Genomic DNA, 19,792 nt, shown 5'->3' on the forward strand with positions numbered 1-19,792 from the left:
TTTGACTTCTACATCTCTCCAGTAAGTAAACTATCGAAAGCACCAATAAAGAGTTAAATTTTCATAGAAGAACAATAACAACTAGAAGGCTTATGCTTTTATACCAGACATCTCAGTAATTTCCCCAACTACTCCTAGGGACAACCATTGGAAGGCTACGAGCCCCAACCTAGGACATTCTCTTTTGGGGTACACACTGGCTGCATACAAGTAAATAAGAAGCCATTGCTGGTCTTGTCTTACAAACCCAAACCGATAAAGAGAACAACGGGCAAAACCTCTTTGCACGGCCCCCCATTCATCTTTGACACGCAACAAATCATGTGAATTAATGAGGTATGACAGAACATCCCTAAGAAAAATATTAAAGTTTAAAAAGCAGAATCTTTCCATTGTTGGTGGTAAATGGAACTAGAATATTTCGTAATCTCTGGTTTGAACTTCGGACTCATTTTTCTCTCATGAGTGTTGTGAATTTTTTTTTTTGCAGAATATATTAGGTTTCTTGAGACAAAAATGTTTTAGATAAAGAGCAGAATTTTTAGATAGGTTGTTGAAACATTCCTGGAAGCAGAGTAGAAAAATAAACCAAACAAAAAGATAAACAGTGAACAGGATTTACAGTTTCTTTCTTTTAGTGGAATCACATGTAAACCAATAGCTTATGTGTGGGCTCAGAAAGGATAAGCCAAGCACGGCTACCGGGAGATGTGTCCATGCCAGAGAGTGGGCTGGGGGCGCCCCTTCCCTTCTCAGCCCACAGAGGGTGTCTATACAGCACGGCAGTTCACCAGCCAAAAGCACACAGACCTCTCGCTAACCAGGATGAGCCCATGAATTTCACTTTTGCCAGGGTCCACAGCAGTCACTTAGCAGGTGTCCTGTCTCAACAGCACAAACTGCTGATGCACTTGGTCTCTGCCGTCAGAAGTCCCAGGGTCGAATTCCAGCTCTTTCTCTTCACTACATGGGTGGGAGACCTGGGCCTACTTCATCATATAACATGGGGACAGTGGGGAGGGCACCGTGGTGCAGCAGGTTAAACCGCTACTTGGGAGGTGCGCATTTCACATCAGAGGGCCTGGTTCAAGTTCTCGCTACTCTGTGCTTCTGATCCACGTTCCTGCTAACGCACCTAGGAGGCAGCGGATGACGGCCCAAACACGTGGGTTCCTTGCCACCAGGCTCCTGATCTTGCCTGGCCAAGCCCTGGCTGTTTCAGGCATTTGAGGGAGTAAACCAGAGGATGGGTCTCTCTCTGCCTCTCAAAAAAGTAATTCAACCTTCCAAAAATAAAATAGGGATACTGATAATCCCTACTCCATAGAGTGACTAAGAACACTCCAAACACCAATATCTGAAAATCTCTCAGAACAGTGCCTGGAGTAGCCGAGCTGCTGAGGGCCGAGAAGGACCAGCTGCCTTAGCACAGTCAGCACCCCCAGGGCACAGCCCACAGACAGCTCTGTACAAGCTGCCTGGCTTATTTCACAGACTTGCCATTGTGTGGGGCACACTGAACCTGGATGAACACACAAACGCACACTCCTTCCCAGGAAGAGACGATCCAACAGAGGGACACAAGCACCACAAGTGCAGGATTTCTGTCTATCCATCTTTTACTACTTCACCTCTAGCATACAATTAGCACTCAGTAAATAGATGTTCAATAAATGACTGGCTGAAGGTAAGCATCGGGAATTACACAGAAAGGGGCCGTGGGCTTCATCCAGCAGATCTGGGCAAAGAGACGCTCAAGCCAAAGCAGCCACTATCAATTCCTACTATGAAAATAACACTTTCCCCAAATTGGGAGTTACTTCCTAAATGCAATTCTACCAGTCAGAAGGCTCAGCTGCAAATATAATGCACAATATAACGAGAGTACCCTCCAAACTGTCACATCTTCCTAGAAATATTTATGACAATACTTTATGAAAAATCACTATGTTTACTTCCATTTTCAATGAAAATCTTTAGATAAAATTTCGTTCAAAAAAATTAACACAGAAGAATAGCACAGTGATAACCTCAAAGAAAAGGTGCATCAGGCTCCGATTCGTCATTGAGTGAAAAATTCTGATACAGTTTGAATTTCTCAAATTCATGTAACTAAGCTTTCAGAAGAAACACAGAAATAATAAATAAATGAAATCTTTAGGCTAAGGAAGACACGTTGTGACCCATTAAAATCTCAATTTTTCTGAGAATTTACGACAGATTTAACAATTTCCCCTTAGAGTGTTAGTGACACCTTGAAAGCCACAGCCTGAGAGCTTGTCCTGGCCCTTACATAAATGCAGTGACCAAAAACTAATTTGTTATTTCCCTGGTGCTGCTTACCTTGAACCATGAGCATGGGCTCCCTTCCCCCGCCATGGGCCAGCATCTCCCTGCGATAGCGCTCCCCGGCCGCCCTGGGGAAGACAAGATTCTGTTAGGGACACCTGCTCACACAGCCTGCCCGGCTCCATCCACACTCCTCTCGAGTTTCTCAAAGGAAGCCAAGCTGCTGTCATAGGCAAACATGCTGCCACCATGTGACAATGCAGCCCTAATTCGGGTTTTCAAAGCTTTTAAAAACGTAATATATTCACTATGATGGGATAACTGCATTTTTAGCTTTCTGTTTCATTAGCAAGCAATCTCTCTTTGTGGAAAGGATGTATTATACGATGAGTAAAAGATTATATCCTGGTCTCCAAAATGTTTAGGTTAAAGTCAGGTGTGGAATTACTTATTCTTTACTTTCAAAAAACAATTTGAGGCCTGCGCCGCGGCTTACTAGGCTAATCCTCCGCCTGCGGCGCCAGCACCCCGGGTTCTAGTCTCGGTTGGGGCGCTGGTTCTGTCCCAGTTGCTCCTCTTCCAGTCCAGCTCTCTGCTGTGGCCCAGGAAGGCAGTGGAGGATGGCCCAAGTGCTTGGGCCCTGCACCCGCATGGGAGACCAGAGGAAGCACCTGGCTCCTGGCTTCAGATCGGCGCAGCGCACCAGCTGTAGCGGCCATTTGTGGGGTGAACCAACGGAAAAGGAAGACCTTTCTAACTCTGCCTGTCCAGAAAAAAAAAAAAAAATTGAGACTGCACCTAACAGAGAGAGAGAAAAGTAACATTCTAACATAAGAGCAGAGAGAAAAAAGAGCTGCCAGGAAAGGGGTAACTACTCCAGAAAACAAGTAATGGGCCTAGAAACTCAGCTTCCTTGTGCGCTGGGGGCCAAAGCAGAGGAGGGCACCCCTTTGTCTCCACCTTCCCACACTGAGTTCTAGAAGGAACACTGTAAGGATACTCAGAAATTCTCCACCTCAACGGCACCTCCGAACAACCCCTTTAGAAAGTGTTCCTCTTAAATAAAGGGTGACACTGCTTCACTCTGCTAGCGCCTGAGTGGTCTGGATGGCCCCCAGCCTGGAGGGCCGTGGTCCACTCTCGGCTTTAAGAGAGAGCCCCCCTTCCCCTAATTCAAAGGCCTCCCCCTAGGCATCCAGGTCCTGGCTGGCCTCAACTCTGCCCTGCCTGCTTCCTGATGTGAGTGCCCAGCCTGGCCATTTCTCACAAATGGGATCAAAAAGGATCCTTTGACAGAGTTAGGAGTTTTCTAGCCCAGGGAGCACTTTTACTAGCTTACTTTTACGTGTCTATAAAAGTACAGCGACTACATGTTTCAGCAAGAATGCACACATAAACAAGACATAAATATCTGGAAAGATATGTTTTTAATAGAATGTGGTTTTCTAGTAAAGCAGAGTTCCTTCAAACAAGATGATATTTTGCCTGTTTTATAGAAATCTCTAGTAAAGAGTTGTAATCCCTGAAATTGATTTACTGGAGTCAAGTTTGGCTGTAGATCCTTTGAAAATAATGAAATCTGAGAAGGGACTGAGCGTCTGCAGTCTGCAAAGGGCAGAAGACAAAATAACATGTGGGTACCAAGCCGTAAAACACTTGCAAACTCTATGACATCAGAGTCAAGTTCAAAAGATGCTGGAACTGAGTGTGATTATTAACCAGCAAAGAAATCCAAGTCCGCGTCAAACTGTATGAAAAGCTCGGGTGGGGGTGGGGGTGGGGGTGGGGGACGGGGTTTAAAGAGGCAGGGAGGGAGCGAGGAACTAGGAACACCTGCACTATCACAGTCCAGTTGATTAACTGGGAAGCTTGGGCAAATTACTGGTCTTCTGAGCCTCTGCGTGCTCTGCCAAGGTTTCTGGGAACTCCACATGAAAACTCGAGGCACTTTAGAAATCTAAGATGTCATTTATTTTAAGCCATGTTAAAACAGTCAAGATAATAGTCACCCGCAGAGCTGCCTGAGAGGCGTTTGCAGATGTATTTATTTGTGTGGTGAGGAGACAAAATGCTTTAAACAACTATTACACTAGGTTGTAATTACTGGTTTGCTTTCAAAGGAAGCGCCTTCTAAGGAATCCTAAGAGCAAAACCTGACTTCCCCTTGGTCCCTATGATTAGGAGTGCTGTGAGGAGGATCAGAAGGAGGCCAAATCAGGGAGCAAGGGCAGACTCTGCACTCCTCCACCTCTCTCCCTAGTACCACGCCCCTGTACCTTTCCACCCAACACGACACCCCTGTGGGGTGCTTCCTGGCTTCACTGGGAAAATACGACTGCCTCGCTCAGGCCCTCTCCAGCTGCATGCCCTGCCTCCCTCTGCGGAAGGGGGTGGGCAGATCAGGGATCCACAGCTAAAACTCCCCATCCCGATTCGCTCATGTATCAGCGAAGGCTCGCCCCATTCCCTGCTCTGGGGAGACCAGAGAGCCCCTGTATCAGCCTTCTACAGAAAAAGCTACAGGCTGGATGGTCTCAGCCACTGACTATCTGGGGACAGGGGTGTGCAGCGAGGCTGTGTGGGACAGCAGGTTGGAGGTGGCCAGTGACAAATAATGCAAGGGAAGTCACAGCCACCTGCGCTGCCCCAGGAGGCGGCCTCCCCGGGGAAGGAATGTCTTCCACGAACAGGCAGAGGCCTAGCTTTCCAGAGGCAAACAAAGTCGACTGCTCCTGAGTGAGGAGCAGGAATAAGTCCCATGTTGGGCACCGATGAAGACAACTTCAGGGCTCATGCAGGAAGTACAGAAGCCTTGTCAAAGGGAGCAGGAGGCCTGGGGCAGGAGTGGCCTGGGAGGCGAGAAGGCGCACAGGAGCGGAGGGCAGCCAGGGTCATTCGGTGCAGCAGCCAAAGTGTGAGGGCCCTTGCAGGCCTCGGGAGGGCAAGGGCAAGGGCCCTGGGGGCACCACAGAGCTCAGTTGGTAGATGCAGCAGGGTGGGGCATTACCACCATTCCAGGAGTGCATAATGAATCCTCCCCACTCCTCATTACCTGTTGAAGGGATCCTGTAGAAAACACTCCTTCCAAACCATGGATGCCACTGCCCTGGACATCAGGTAAGAGTAATACTTGGCACCATAGCCCACGAGGTGGCTGAATCGCAGCTGCCAGGCCTGCCAAACAGAAGCACAGAAGGGAAACCACTCAATCTGGGTTTCGAGAGCACAAGGGAAGTAGGTCAAGAAACCCGCAAACAGTTCCATTTAAAATTCACCCAGTGGGCCATGTCAAGCGTGATACGAGTATTTTTACATTTTACACACTCTGACGGGCCCTCAGAATCACCTGCTGAAGCCCTGAGCTAGGTCTGGATTTGGCCACTGGGCCTCTCAGGAGACGGTTACATCCTAATGAGGCTCAGCCAGTGTGACCCGTGTCGTCAGCAAAAGGAAATGCAGGCACACGGAGACACCAGAGGCTCACGTGCACCCAGAGGAGAGGCCCTGGGAGGACCCGGCAGGAAGGTGGCGTCGGCCAGGAGAGGAGCGAGGCCTCAGGGGAAGCCAGTGTTCTCGGACCTGCAGCCTCCGGAAGAGATGCATGGTGAGCCTGTGTGGCTTCAGCCAGGTTGGCCATCGTGTTCTGCTCTGGCAGGCTCTTGCAGACACATGTGTGGACAAAGAAAGCTTTCCAACACATAAATATAATCTTCAGCATTATTCTGTCTGTATGTATATGCATGTTTCGTTTCAAATACATGACTTTTGTCTTCTTCAGTGTGTTTGAATATTTATGTTGATTACAACCTATTTTGTTTCCCATGACTATACAGAAAAAAGACATAGTCATGAGTTTAGTTGTTTTTAATAATTTCATTAGGACCAGAAGTTTTACTCTCAATCACTATTTTGCTTTTGGGCTACTTTTTTTTTTTTCTAAAGCTATAACATTCCATATTTTTTATTTTATTTTATTTTTGACAGGCAGAGTGGACAGTGAGAGAGAGAGACAGAGGGGAAGGTCTTCCTTTTTCGGTTGGTTCACCCCACAATGGCCGCTGTGGCTGGCACACCACGCTGATCCGAAGCCAGGAGCCAGGTGCTTCTCCTGGCCTTCCATGCAGGTGCAGGGCCCAAGCATTTGGGCCATCCTCCACTGCACTCCCGGGCCACAGCAGAGAGCTAGACTGGAAGAGGAGCAACTGGGACAGAATCCAGCGCCCCGACCAGGACTAGAACCCGGAGTGCCAGCGCCGCAGGCGGAGGATTAGCCTAGTGAGCCGCAGCGCCAGCCAACATTCCATATTTTTAACCATAATTATATTTCATGACAAAATGGAAAGGCATAGAAGAAAAATGAGGGAGAACTGAAAAATCATAACTTTATAAAGAGGGCTGCTCTGGGAATGTATTTTATTTTTTAAGAAGAAAAATGCTAAAAAGCAAAGTTAACCACCAGCCACTGTGGCCTCTCTGTGGAAGGAGGGAGCAACTGTTTCCGTCTTCTCCAAGTCAGCTTACTTTTAATCATAGCAAGAAGAAACCGACACCTATATGTTTTGTACAAGCTCATCACTCCAAGATTTGCTTCTGTGATACAGTACACAGAGGACAGCCCTATGACAGCAAGGGCAGCAAGAGTGACAATGGAGGATTAGCCTCTCCCACATCTGCTCTAGCCAGAGTGGGCCACCAGGCCATTGGCAGCACAAGAGGGAACTTCAAGAGAGCACCTGGTCTTTCTAAGGACAAGGATGTAGTTATTCTAAGAAAGGTCATGTGTGCTTTTGTGGGTGAATACTTCCATGGGAACCTCATTCTCTAACAAATCTTTTAACTGTGTAGAAAATGAAGCACAAATCAAACATAATCCTGGGGGCCAGCTTTATGGCATAGCAGGCACGCTGGCACCCCACAGGAGCACCAGTTTTGAGTCCTGGCTGCTCCTTTTCCAATCCAGTTCCCTGCTAATGTGCCTGGGCAAGCAATGGCAGATGGCCCAGGTACCTCCCACCAACATGGGAGCTCTGGATGAAGCTCCTGGTTTCAGCCTGGCCCAGTCCCGGATGTTGAGGCCATTTGGGGAATGAGCCAATAGATAGAACTCCCATTCCCACGTCCTGTAACTCTGCCTTTAAAATAAATAAATATTAAAAAAAAAAAAACCCACACATAATCCTCAGTACAACTCTACAAACTAGGGCAGTGAATTAGTCTATATATCAAGAAACAACCGTGAAAAAAAATTGGTTTTCATCTCAGGTGTGGCAAGTTTGGTGACATACTCATCCTATACACTCTGCATAGTTTAAAGATGAAATCAGTTGGTTGCCTGGATTTGGTCAGGAAGCTGTCACATATAACATGTGCAGGAGCAGCCCGGTCAGTGTCGCACATAGGGCTGTTGTGGCAGAAATGCACCGGTGTCCTCAATGTCCATGCTCTCTTCTCCACAAAAAGATAGGATTAGTAGCAGTGTGGTCACCTTGTGAGTAGAGTGGTGCATCCTAGGGGTTCACCATGCAGGAGCATCAGTGAGGGCAGCACCTGACAGCAGGGGCAGAGCCAGGCAGAGCTCAGGTCTCTGACTCTAGGCAGCTGCCACCTAGTTGAGTGGGTGCACTGGCACAGTTGTCATACTGGGTCTCTGTTATGGTAACAAGATCTGTATTCTACCTAACGTAAGATACATCCACTTCAGGTGCAGGTTTCCCCTTGCAGCACCATGAAGATATAAACAATGGTGGGGCTTAAGCTCCTAAGACTCCTTTTTTTTTTTTTTTAATAAAAAAAGATTTATTTATTTACTTGAAAGAGGCAGTGGGGAGATAACTTCCATCTATTGGTTCACTCTGCAAATATCCTCAACAGCCTGGTCTGGGCCAGGCCAAAACCAGGAGGCAAGAACTCCATCCTAGTCTCCCACATAAGTGGCAGGAACTCAAGTACTTGGGCTGTCTTCAACACCTTCCCAGGCACATTAGTGGGGAGCTGGATTGGAAGCAGAGCAGCTGGAACTCAATCTAGCATTCCAATATGGGATGCCAGCATAACAAGCAGCAGCTTAACCCACTATCCCACACTGCCACCCCTTCCTCCCAGGCTCTGCTACTGGGAGGAGCTGAACCTTAGAAATGGGGATGGGGCCATCCCACTCCAAGGAATTCACCCAAACAAAATGAAATCAGCATATGAAAGAGTTATTTGTATTGCCATGTTCATTGCAGCTCAATCCACAATAGCTAAGATATGGAATCAAGTGGGATATCCATCAACCGATGACTGAATAAAGAAAATGTGGTATATATACATGATGGAATACTACTCAGCCATAAAAAAAAATGAAATCCTATCTTTCACAACAAAATGGATGCAACTGGAAATCATTATACTTAAGGGAAATAAGTCAGTCCCCAAAAGACAAATACCATAAGTTTTACCTGATCTGTGGGGTAACTAATAGATTATCAAAAATGTAATGTATATGAGTGAAATTGACATTTTGAGATTTGATTATTGTTTACAGCCCTCGTCTCTACTGTTGAGGTGCAGTATTTTTTTATCTGTTGAATTCTTTACCAGTGGAGTAAATCATAACCTTATGATTATAAAATAAACTAAAAATATGTCATTATAAAGATTAAAAGAATAAAGAAGGATGGAGGAGAGAGGATGGAAATGTGGGCAGGAGGGAGGGTAGGGTAAGAAATATCATTATACTCCTAAATCTGTATATATGAAATACATAACATTTGTTCACCTTATATAAATAGAACATTATATATACATATATATGTATATAAAAAAAGAAACATGACTGGGGCAGTGTTTAAAATGGTGGTTAAGAGGCCCATGGTTCCATTTTTAAGTGCCTGGGTTAGATGCCTGGCTCCAGCTCCTGACTCCAGCTCCTGACTCCAGCTTCCTGCTAATGCAAACCCTGGGAAGCAGTGATGATGGCTCAAGTAGTTGGGTCTCTGTCACCTACATGGGAGATCTCAAATGAGTTCTGGGTTCCCAGCTTCGGCACAGCTCTGGTCACTGTAGCAATGTGGGGAGTAAACCAGCAGATGGGAGTTCTCTCTAAGGCTCCTTCAGGAGCTGAGGAGGGCAGAGAAAGGCAGAGACTTTCCACCCTGTGTGAATGCAAGCAGTATTTAAAGTGAAAGCAAATAACCCAGGGCCATCTAACGGGTCAAATCCCAGGACAACAAACTCTGAATAACTATTTTCAGTCAAAGGGCTGGGCTGTTTAGAATTTGTCTCTAACACATACATAGCTCTATTTACTGTGTCTCACTTAAGAGGGGGTCTATACTAGCTTTGGTGTTAAGCTGGAGTCTTTACCTACTAAATGTTGCTTGAAACCAAGAATCATTGGCAATCTTTCCCACATAAAGCAATCTGGACAGGAGGATGCCTGTGTATTGGACACAGCCTGCTGCTTTAACTCAATACTCCACTGAGATGTTGACTTGAGCCATTGATGATACAAGCATCTGTTGGGGTGGAAGCTCCAGAACCAGTGGTAGATGAAGGGGCTTTGTCTTTGAAGCTTCTTCAGGGTGAGGGTGATGTGCCAGAGCTAGCTTGGCAGCTTTGCAGCGGACACCAGTACATTCCATTTGGATCTGAGCTTGATAGAACAGTTCTGTTCTATCTTGAAGGTGGGCCTACTTCATTAGCGGCATTTGACTTGAGCTATGAAATTTCTAAGTTGCTCAGTCCCATCAGCTGGTAACTGAGTTCCCATTTAAACAGAGTCATAAAAACGAGACCTTTCAGTGGAGCAGAAAGAGACATCAGGATGTGCAACACACCCTTTCCTGAACTGCCATGGCATCTGCCTCATAGTAACATCCCTGCCTGCAGACGGGTATCCGCGTTGTGTCTTGTTCTTAAATTACAGGTTTGAGTTTGGTACAACACCCTTTCCATACCTCAAGACGCGCTAAGTAAATTATACCCACCTGACACCTTTCATCAGAGATCTGTGAGTTTCTGGCCAACGAAGACCTACAATCCCAATGTTGTTTGGACACAACTGCTAAATTCCTGCTAATTCAACCTAATGTTAAGTTCTTGTTACCTTTCCACTCATTCATTTTTTTTAAATTGAAAGACAGCATTTAACTTTAAGCGGCGTAACTGTGATACCTCTTCTTTTTCCATGGAAGGCTGCTCTTGCTAAGAGAACTTGTCCAGTCCACAGGAGCATCCAGCCTTCCTCCAGAGTTTATGGCGTGGATCTGATTTCAAACACCAGTGACTCAAACACTTTGGCAGTTTGGCTTTTCTCATGGCTACAAGTAGAGGTGTGTGGATTCTAACGCATGGCTGTTTCAACATTCTTGAGTTAGAGAACGTCACCAATGCCATACAAAACATGAAACGTGCAGCAGGCAAAGCAGCACGGAACAGCACTGGGGATGACGGTACTGCTTTACAGCTCCAGGAGCCGGGGGGCCCTTCAAGGGTGCTTACCAGACCATCGCCCCGCTCTGCCTCTGTGTTTTCCCAGGGGCCAGAATGGATGGGTACTGCAGTGGCTGCTTACCTACTACCTATTTTCAGTTTCAGACCTAGAACAGAGACTGGTGCAGAGAAAGCACATGGTAACGGGGTGCTAAATGTTGAAGCACAGGACTAACAGCTTCTTCTAATCAGGCTTTTCAATGACATATAATTTCTTCAATTCTAGCTGTAGGGGAAGAGATGCACTTAGCTAAAATTTATTTCAAAGCACTCATCACTGGAACATTATAAACTGCATAAGAATAGAAAACGATATCCACTGCTTTCTTTGTATGTGCCATATTGAACTGAAACTTTCTTAAGAGCCTCAACCACATGCTGTGTCCACATCTAGACTCCACACAGCACTGGAGTACAACAGGAACGCAATAGCACGCTGCTGAACAAATGGGTGGATGGAGGAGAGATGGACACCGTGGGGTTCCTTCACCATGCTGCCCAGCGCTACTGACACTGGACTTCAACTGGGCTGAGGAGCCCTGCAATCATTTCTCTATCACAGAAAAGAGGATCTTAAACAGTGCTAATCACTAATGCGACTCTTAGGCCATTGATTTTTTTTTAATAGTCCTTTGACTCCCTTATTTGATAGAAAGTATAAGACTTTCGAGGTCTAGACTGTGTACAGAATCTCAGTAGTGCTTCCTTGAGGGATTTCAATCTCCCTCTAGCCTCAGAGACTGCATAAACAACGTGCTGGCAACATAGGACAAGCTCATGCAAGCCTACGGTTCACATGCCTATCTATTATAATTAGGGTAACTAACAGACAACCAGGTAGGAAGCAGCACAGTTCTGAGCTGGTCTTTCTACACACCCCGCTCCCACTGTTGGTCTGTGGAGTATGTCTTTTGATACCAAATCATCAGCACCCCTATTGACTTTTTTTTTTTTTTTTTTTGACAGGCAGAGTGGACAGTGAGAGAGAGAGAGAGACAGAGAGAAAGGTCTTCCTTTGCCGTTGGTTCACCCTCCAATGGCCACTGCAGCTGGCGAGCTGTGGCCGGCGCACCGCACTGATCTGAAGCCAGGAGCCAGGTGCTTCTCCTGGTCTCCCATGCGGGTGCAGGGCCCAAGGACTTGGGCCATCCTCCACTGCACTTCCTGGGCCACAGCAGAGAGCTGGCCTGGAAGAGGGGCAACCGGGACAGAATCCAGCGCCCCGACTGGGACTAGAACCTGGTGTGCCGGCGCCGCAGGTGGAGGATTAGCCTATTGAGCTGCGGCGCCGGCCCCCTATTGACTCTTTATCAAAGCCCACAAAACACCAGTGCCCAACAAACAGGAGCTTTCCATTTGGAGCATTAAACGAAACACAGTGCCTGTGGTGATGCCGCCATGAAATCCAAATCCACCCCTCCACTTAGCACAGAATGTGTGTTTCTCAGCAACACAGCACAGTGATGGTGTGCGGCTGTCCTTGCGGCGGTTGCACTTTGCTATTTATGATGCCTCTGTCTTGCCAGCAGGCTCACTCTAGAAACCCTCCTTGTAGCTTGAGGAAGCACTGGGCCTTGTTGGGAAAGCCCGCTGCCAGGAACCAGGGGGTGGAGGCAACCCTAGGACCTGAGGAGGGGGTTCTGGGGCTTAGGAAAGGACTTCTAGCACCTGGTGAGTGGGAGATTCAGGATCTGGGAGGCCTCTAGGGCCCAGGAGAGGCCTACAGCCAGCCAAAAGGAATCTGCTCTAAGTTGTACCGTAAGGAAAAATGAATTCTGCCAATGGCCTAGGTGATGCGGCCAAGCCCCCAGATGAAACCACAGCCTGATGACACTGTGACCACACAGCCTGTGAGAGCCCAAGCAAAGGTACAGTGAAGCCACGCGGACTCCAAGCACAGAAACTCAGATGAGGGCTGTAGGTTACTGAAACTTGCACACGGCAGTAGAAAACTGACCCCAGGACAGCCGTGTTCAAAGCAAGCCCTGAAACTGTGAAACACGTACCTTACTAGAAGTACACCTGCATATCTGTGAACATCTTCAGAGGGAGAGATTTCTGTGCCTTTTAACAGCTTGTATTTTACAGACAGACTCATCAAGTAGTTTGTCCAAGCCTACCCGCAGAGGACACAGTGTGTCACCTCACCCCTTTTACAAACAGAATGGCGCCCTTCCACTAAGTCGGAGCAGGGCTCTCGGCTATGCGTCCCGGCTTCCTTGAGGCCTGGGGTGGCTGTGCAACTCAAACCACGCGAAGTGACTGCAGGAGATGCGTACAACCTGGGGCTTCCAGAGGAAGCTGCTCTCCCCACTTGTCCTCCTTCTCTCTTCCCACTAGCTTTGCAAAGGCGAAAACTGGATCGCATAACACACTGGGCTCTATAAAGATAAAAGCCACGTGTTGAGACCCCAGCCCTACGCCACCTCTGGCATGTTAGGCAGGAGGAAATCCACTGTTCAACGACCTTGATTTCAAACTGCTGAGCCCCAAACAGATGCCTAGCCCATATCTGACTTCTCTAACTCTTCATTTCTACTGCTAAAATATGCCTCAGGACACACCACAAAGCTAGTCTTACCGCTGAAATGAATGTCCTTATGCAACTGATAATGAGAGTATTTTGGTTCAAAATGCTAACACTGCCTTTTAATATGCAAAAATATGTCCCAGGCACTAATTCTTATCCACGTTATGACCTGAGGAGGGGGTTCTGGGGCTTGGGAAAGGACTTCTACATGATATTAAAAAGCGGTCTCTTATGAGAATTTTATGACAACTGGAATACAATTTTCTATGTAAACAGCAGAAATGCAGCCTATTTTAAGGAGACAGAGCCAGTCTTACAAGAAAAATATCATTCATAACAATCTGTCCATTTCTATCTAGGTAATTAATAGGAACAAGGGCAGGTGTGCTGTTAACGAGGCACAGAATATTAAGCAGGGGTGTGTGTGTCTTTAGTATGCCAACCTTAACTGCCAATTTTACTTAAATATGAATATTTTTAAAACTGCAACATACAGGCAAAATCTCTGGAAGAAAAGCTGGAGGGGTCATTCCAACTTACCCTGAGCCCTTGGAGTCCTTAGTAGCTACACGAGTAGCCAGGGCCTGCACTGCTGTACCCGTGCACAATCCTTTTGTCTTCATCTAGGAGCACAGCTCAACATGGTGAAGCTGTATACTCAACAACGATGCACCTTTCAAAGTTCCTTGGACATGCATACCAGCCTGGGTACAGAGGACCCTGCTCTGAGGGCCACAGGGTATACTAAGGAGACAGACACTAAGCACAGGGTCACTGGATGAGTATAATGTAGCAAGTGCCATGCAAATCCAGTCCCTGCACTCACCAGCTGCAAACTTTCACCAGACCCTACAATGCCCCTAAACTCTTAGCCTGAAAATGTGACTGTGCTCACACCCACCCCACAGCACTGGCGGGTGGGTTAAATGAGAGTAAGAAAGGAGAGGGCATGCACAGGGCCGGCCCTCAGAAACTGCCCTGTTTTCTGGCGGCTCATACAATCGTTTTGCAAGCCAGGGATACTGGGCATGTGTCTGTATCTTGTGACCAGCATAGTGTCTTCAACAAATATTCACCAGAAAGATGATACGATGAGTTGAAAAAACAAGACACAAACGATGGTAATTTAGACATGACTGACGTGTAAGTCCAAATTCTTTTTCCATAACTAGTTTCAATAATCACTAAAATTATAAAACATCAACATAGGTAACATATAACCTACTCAGTGACCACACACACACACTCACACACACACTCACACACACATGAATTTCTATAGTGACAAAACAAAACTAAAACAATCCTGCTGTGAACTTTTATGACCCCCTCTCCCGTGGGAGCAGGCCAGGGTGTGTATGTGATGCTGAAGGATGCCTGGCTCAAGGGCCCTTTCTCTCCCGCCAGTCACAGGATCTCAGCTGAAACCCGGGAGCACCAGTGTCTGCTCGGTCACATCTTCATTTCACTGGCTCTTACCCGTTAATCTTGTCCTAATATGCACTCAGCTTCCTTGGTTTGAATAACTGCTGCCTGCTAAACTTCTTTTGTGATTCTCATGGTGAAAGATCCCTCCTGATCATATTTTAAAAGTGCATTCTATGAACCTACCTTTACATTGCCTGAGAGCTACAAAAGATAGACACTTGCAATTAGCTGTATGTCTTACCAAGGGTTGTGGTCCTGCTAAGATGAAAGAGAGTTAATAGAGACGGTAGAAACACCCTCACCTCCAGGAACACAGAGTACTGCTTTCCCCCCTCCGCCTCCTACAACACCACGAAGGCATTCCAGAAGGTTGTTAAGTACCTGCATATTCTGAAGTACAGCCCCGGGCTTGTAATACTGTGTCATCCGCAGGTCATGTTACTACCTGTACTTTGTACCAAGTAACTGCCAGAAATTAAATACATGACTGATCCACTGGAAGTACTAGGGCTGCCTGCTTTCTATCAGCATGTCATCAGTCCTCCCTGATTGTCTCGTGTGAAGAATTTCCAGAATTCCTGATGAAACAGCTTTTAACAATTTTTTTTAAACAAGAAAAGGAACTGTTACAATTGTGGTAGAAACACATGGGAAACTTGGGTAATGCCTGACAGTATGTTCTACTGGATTAAAAAGTTTTAGGTAAAACTAATCAACATCTGATTTAAAATGAACAATTTTAAGCAACAATGAGGTCTTATTACAACTACATGTATAAAAATCCTACCAACTAGCATCACTTTGGAATGCTAGAACATTATGTATAATGTCACACACAGCAGCTCCCTAAGAATAATTGTTTTTTTTCCCTCATGTCTCCCAGGTCTGAAGGTTCCAGGTTTAATCTTCACAAGGGTCAGCAGTGAGTGATGGCTTGTTTCAGGCTGAAATGAATTGATGGCCTTGCATTTCTCCCTAAATCTACAGGTTGCTAAGTTAAGCTTGTCCCACAGAACACTAACCAGAACACCCCTTTGAGGTAAGCTGATCGCCAACTTCTACACTAATTTATCCTCCTCTGTTGTGGGAAGGAGTGGAGGCCATTGAGGCTGACCCACCATATTATGTCAACACTGACTTTGTTTGAAAGGGAGATGAGGGTCATACACCATGCCACTCACCATTTACAGTGAACAATTCAGTGGTTTTTTTTTTTTTTAGTGTATTCACAAAATCGTGTATGACCACCAAATTCAGACATTTTCATCACAGCAAAAAGAAATCCCGTACCTTTAGCAGCCACTCGTCACTCCCCTCCTTCTGTCCCTGACAAAAGCTAATCTATTTGGATTTGTTTTTTTTTTTTTTTTGGGGGGGGGGTGAGGGGGTGAGGGGGTTCTCTATGGATTTACCTATTCTGGACATTGCATATAAATTAAATCATACAATACAGTCTTTTGTGCCTAGTTTCTCTCTCTGAGCATGTTTTCAAGGTGTACCCATGTTGTACCATGTTTCAATAGTTCATTACTGTTCATGACTGACTAATATTCCCCTGTGCGGAGACACCACTTTTGTTTATCCATTTATCACTGATGGACATCTGGATTGTGTTCACTTATTTTTTGCTATGCTGAGTAATGTGACCACTCATGTATAAACTTCTGGGTGGGCATGTTTTGTGCTCTAGTCAGTGGAACTGTACTCCACCCAGGAAAGGAATCCCTGGGTCACCTGCTAACTCCGTTCCCGCCTGATTTCTAAAGCTGCTACACCATTTTACTTGCCTGCCAGCTACATGAGAGGGTTTCAATCTCTCCACACCCACACCAATGCTTATTACTGTAGGTCTTTTTTATTTTACCCATCTCAGTGGGGATCAAGGGGTAGCTCATGGTTCTGAATTGCAAATCCCTATTAATGATGTTGAGCATCTTCTCACGTGTTTATTTGCCATGTGAATTATCTTCCTTAGAGAAACATCTCCTCAAACCTTTTGCTTATTTTTAAAAATGTGATTACTTCTTATTGTTGAGTTACCAGAGTTCTTTATGAATGAGTATTCTGGAGATTAACCCTTCATCAGCTATGTATTTTCTCATTCTGCAAGCTGTCATTTCATCTTCACTATGATGACCTTCAAGTATCTATTGTTTTTAAAGATTTTGTTGTTGTTGTTTTGGACAGATAGAGTTAGACAGTGAAAAAGAGACAGAGAAAGGTCTTCCTTCCATTGGTTCACCCCCCAAATGGCCGCTATGGCTGGAACTACACCAGTCTGAAGCCAGGAGCCAGGTGCTTCTTCCTGGTCTCCCATGGGGTGCAGGGCCGAAGCACTTGGGCCATCCTCCACTACCTTCACAGCCACAGCAGAGAGCTGGACTAGAAGAGGAGCAACTGGACTAGAACCCGGCATCCATATGGAATGCCGGCGCTGCAGGCAGAGGATTAACCAAGTGAGCCACGGCATCGGCCCCAATTTTTAAAGATTTACTTCAGAGGCCTAGCAACAGAGAAGGAGAGATCATGTGAGACATACACAGAGAGAGAGGCAGAGAGAGACACAGAGAGAAAGAGAGAGAGACAATCTTCCATTTGCTGGTTCACTCCCCAAGTAGCACCAATAGCCAGCTTGTCTAGGCTATTCAGAGTCCTTTGGATTTCCATGAGAAGTTTTAGGGTCAGGTTGTCAATTTATGCAAAAAAAAAAAAAAAAAAAAAAAAGGCAGCTGAGATTTCAAAAGAAGTTGTACTGCATCTGCAGGTCAATTTGTCATCTTAACAATGAGTCTTCTGATCTGTATACCCGAGACATTTTTCCGTCTTTAATTTCTTTCAGTGATTGCTTTGTTTTCACTGCACAAATATTTTGAACTTTTGTTACATTTTTTCCTGAGCTTTTTATTCCCTATGATACTAAAATATATTTAAAGAAATGGTTTTGTAAATGCATTGCTAAGAGAGAATCACCAATTTTCACAAAATACACTGACGTTTCCAAGTGTACAGTAAAATCCACTAAGTATGTACATTCTTTCTATCACTCGGATAGATTTCTTTCCTCCTGCCTTCAATCTGCAGCTTCAACCCATCCTCCGTGTTGACACTTTAATTTGTTCCCTATGGTTTTTACCTGCTCATGTCATACTCTGCTTACCAGTTTCAAACCTCTAAGGCCTCCCATTCCCTCCAGGATCACATATTAGGTCTCTGAGCAGACACAAAGAACTCTTCAGTACTTGATCCCAACCTAATTTTCAAGCCCAAACAACAGCCGTCCAGCCACACCCTGCCCCCATCAGCAAGCAGCCCGGACTCACACAGCCTCTAACTACCTCTTATAAAACACACCTCCACTTGTTCCTCATTCCCGCTGCTGGACTGTGACCTACACTAGGGTAAAATGTGAACTAGAAGTCACTAAACCCAGGAAAAATGTAGTTTTTTAAACACTTCCCTACCTATAACAGAGTTCTTGCGACACTGCATTAGGTCATTTTTCCCACTCACAGATGTGTATATCTATCTGTCCTGAAACACAACACCTGTCAAAGGAATTAACACACACAGGGAGAAATGGTGGTCCTGGGATTAAACAGGAGTTGTGGTTTTATTGTTCTTCATAATTTGGTTGTAAAACATCTCTATGTGAAGCAGGTTTTATGGCTACCTTGGGGAAGAGTAGAATGGGCAAAACCATGGGGCAAGAAAAGCAAATGTGAAGTTTTAGCCATTATCTACTAGTGGTTTATGCAACAGGTTATATCCAATATTTTTAAAATATTGAAATAGAAAATACTGGAGGAAACTGTACATAGTTAGAGTATTTTTGATCTGTGGTCTTTTTGTTTCATCTTTTCATCTACACAAGCATATACCTATATACCTAACACACACACACACATCTACCACACATACACGTATCTATAAAGATTCTAATGTAAAATGCATTTAATACAGTGGGTCTGTTCAAGATCCTTGGAAAGTAAATGAGGGAGCAGTTCAAGAATAACAATAAGTGGGGCTGGCATTATGGCACGTGTTAAACCACCGCCTGCAATGCCGGCATCTCACATGGGCACCAAGTCCTGGCTGCTCCACTTCCAATCCAGCTACCTGCTAATGGACCTAGGAAAGCAGAGGAAGACAGCTCAAGTCCTTGGCACCCTGCACCCATGTAGTGGACCTGGAAGAGACTCTTGGCTCCTGGCTTTGGCCTGGCACAGCCCCAGTTGTTAAGGCCATTTGAAGAGTAAACCAGCAGATGGAAGATCTTTCTCTCCCCCACCACCCCCAACTCTGCCTTTCAAATAAATAAAATAAATCTTAAAAAAGAAAAGAAAAGAAAATCTGCTACTAAAACTAGAGAGAGAAGCCGAGGACATAAGAGCAGGAGAAGAAGCTTAAGACAGACGATCTCATGGCATAAAATGATTGTCCCCACCAACCAGGCAAACTCAACATTAACACAAGAAAGGTTCTCTGTGGTGCTCTACACTTTGATTTTGAGATTATTTGCTTTTAAAATATTTTTGTTTTTGCAACATCGTAACGTCACAGTGCAGGCTCTCAGCAATGTGCACTTCTCTACTGGTCCTGTTTCTACTGTTCCAATCTTCATGATTCAGATAAACTACAAGGAGGAGGCAGCTCTGTGGTGTAGCAGGTAAAGCCGCCAGCGGCAATGCCAGCATCCCACATGAGCATTGGCTGTTCCACTTCAGATCTAGCTTCCTGCTAATGCACCTAGGAAAGCAACAGAGGATGGCCCAAGCACGTGGGTGCCTATACCCACAGGGTAGACCTGGAAGAAGCTCCTGGCTCCTGGTTTCAGCTTGGCGCAGTTCTGGCCATTGCAACCATTTGAGTAGTGGACCTGTGGATGGAAGATCTCTCTTTCTCTCTGTCTCTCCCTCTCCCTTTCTGTTACTCTGCCTTCCAAATAAATAAATAAATCTTTTAAAAAAAGAGTAAAAGAAGTTGCAGGTTATAGATTAAATTTATGTCATTTTTAGCTAACCATCCTGAGATGTATCTTCATGGAAAAGAAAAGACAGTAAATTTCAGAAG

General features: G+C 45.5%; 1 protein-coding gene across 1 annotated transcript in view; it reads right to left on the reverse strand.

Moving 5' to 3' along the window:
• Window positions 1-19,792, reverse strand: part of MIPEP (mitochondrial intermediate peptidase) — a 172,125-nt gene that overhangs the window by 28,093 nt on the left and 124,240 nt on the right. Inside the window, exons 17-18 of the mRNA XM_002712797.5 lie at window positions 5,342-5,463; window positions 2,344-2,417 (exon numbers count right to left, since the gene is read on the reverse strand). Of these exons, the coding sequence (XP_002712843.2) occupies window positions 2,344-2,417; window positions 5,342-5,463 (196 nt within the window). The remainder of the gene's footprint in view (window positions 1-2,343; window positions 2,418-5,341; window positions 5,464-19,792) is intronic.

The sequence above is a fragment of the Oryctolagus cuniculus genome, chromosome 9 (genome assembly GCF_964237555.1).
Source record: "Oryctolagus cuniculus chromosome 9, mOryCun1.1, whole genome shotgun sequence".
Taxonomy (NCBI): Eukaryota; Metazoa; Chordata; class Mammalia; order Lagomorpha; family Leporidae; genus Oryctolagus; species Oryctolagus cuniculus.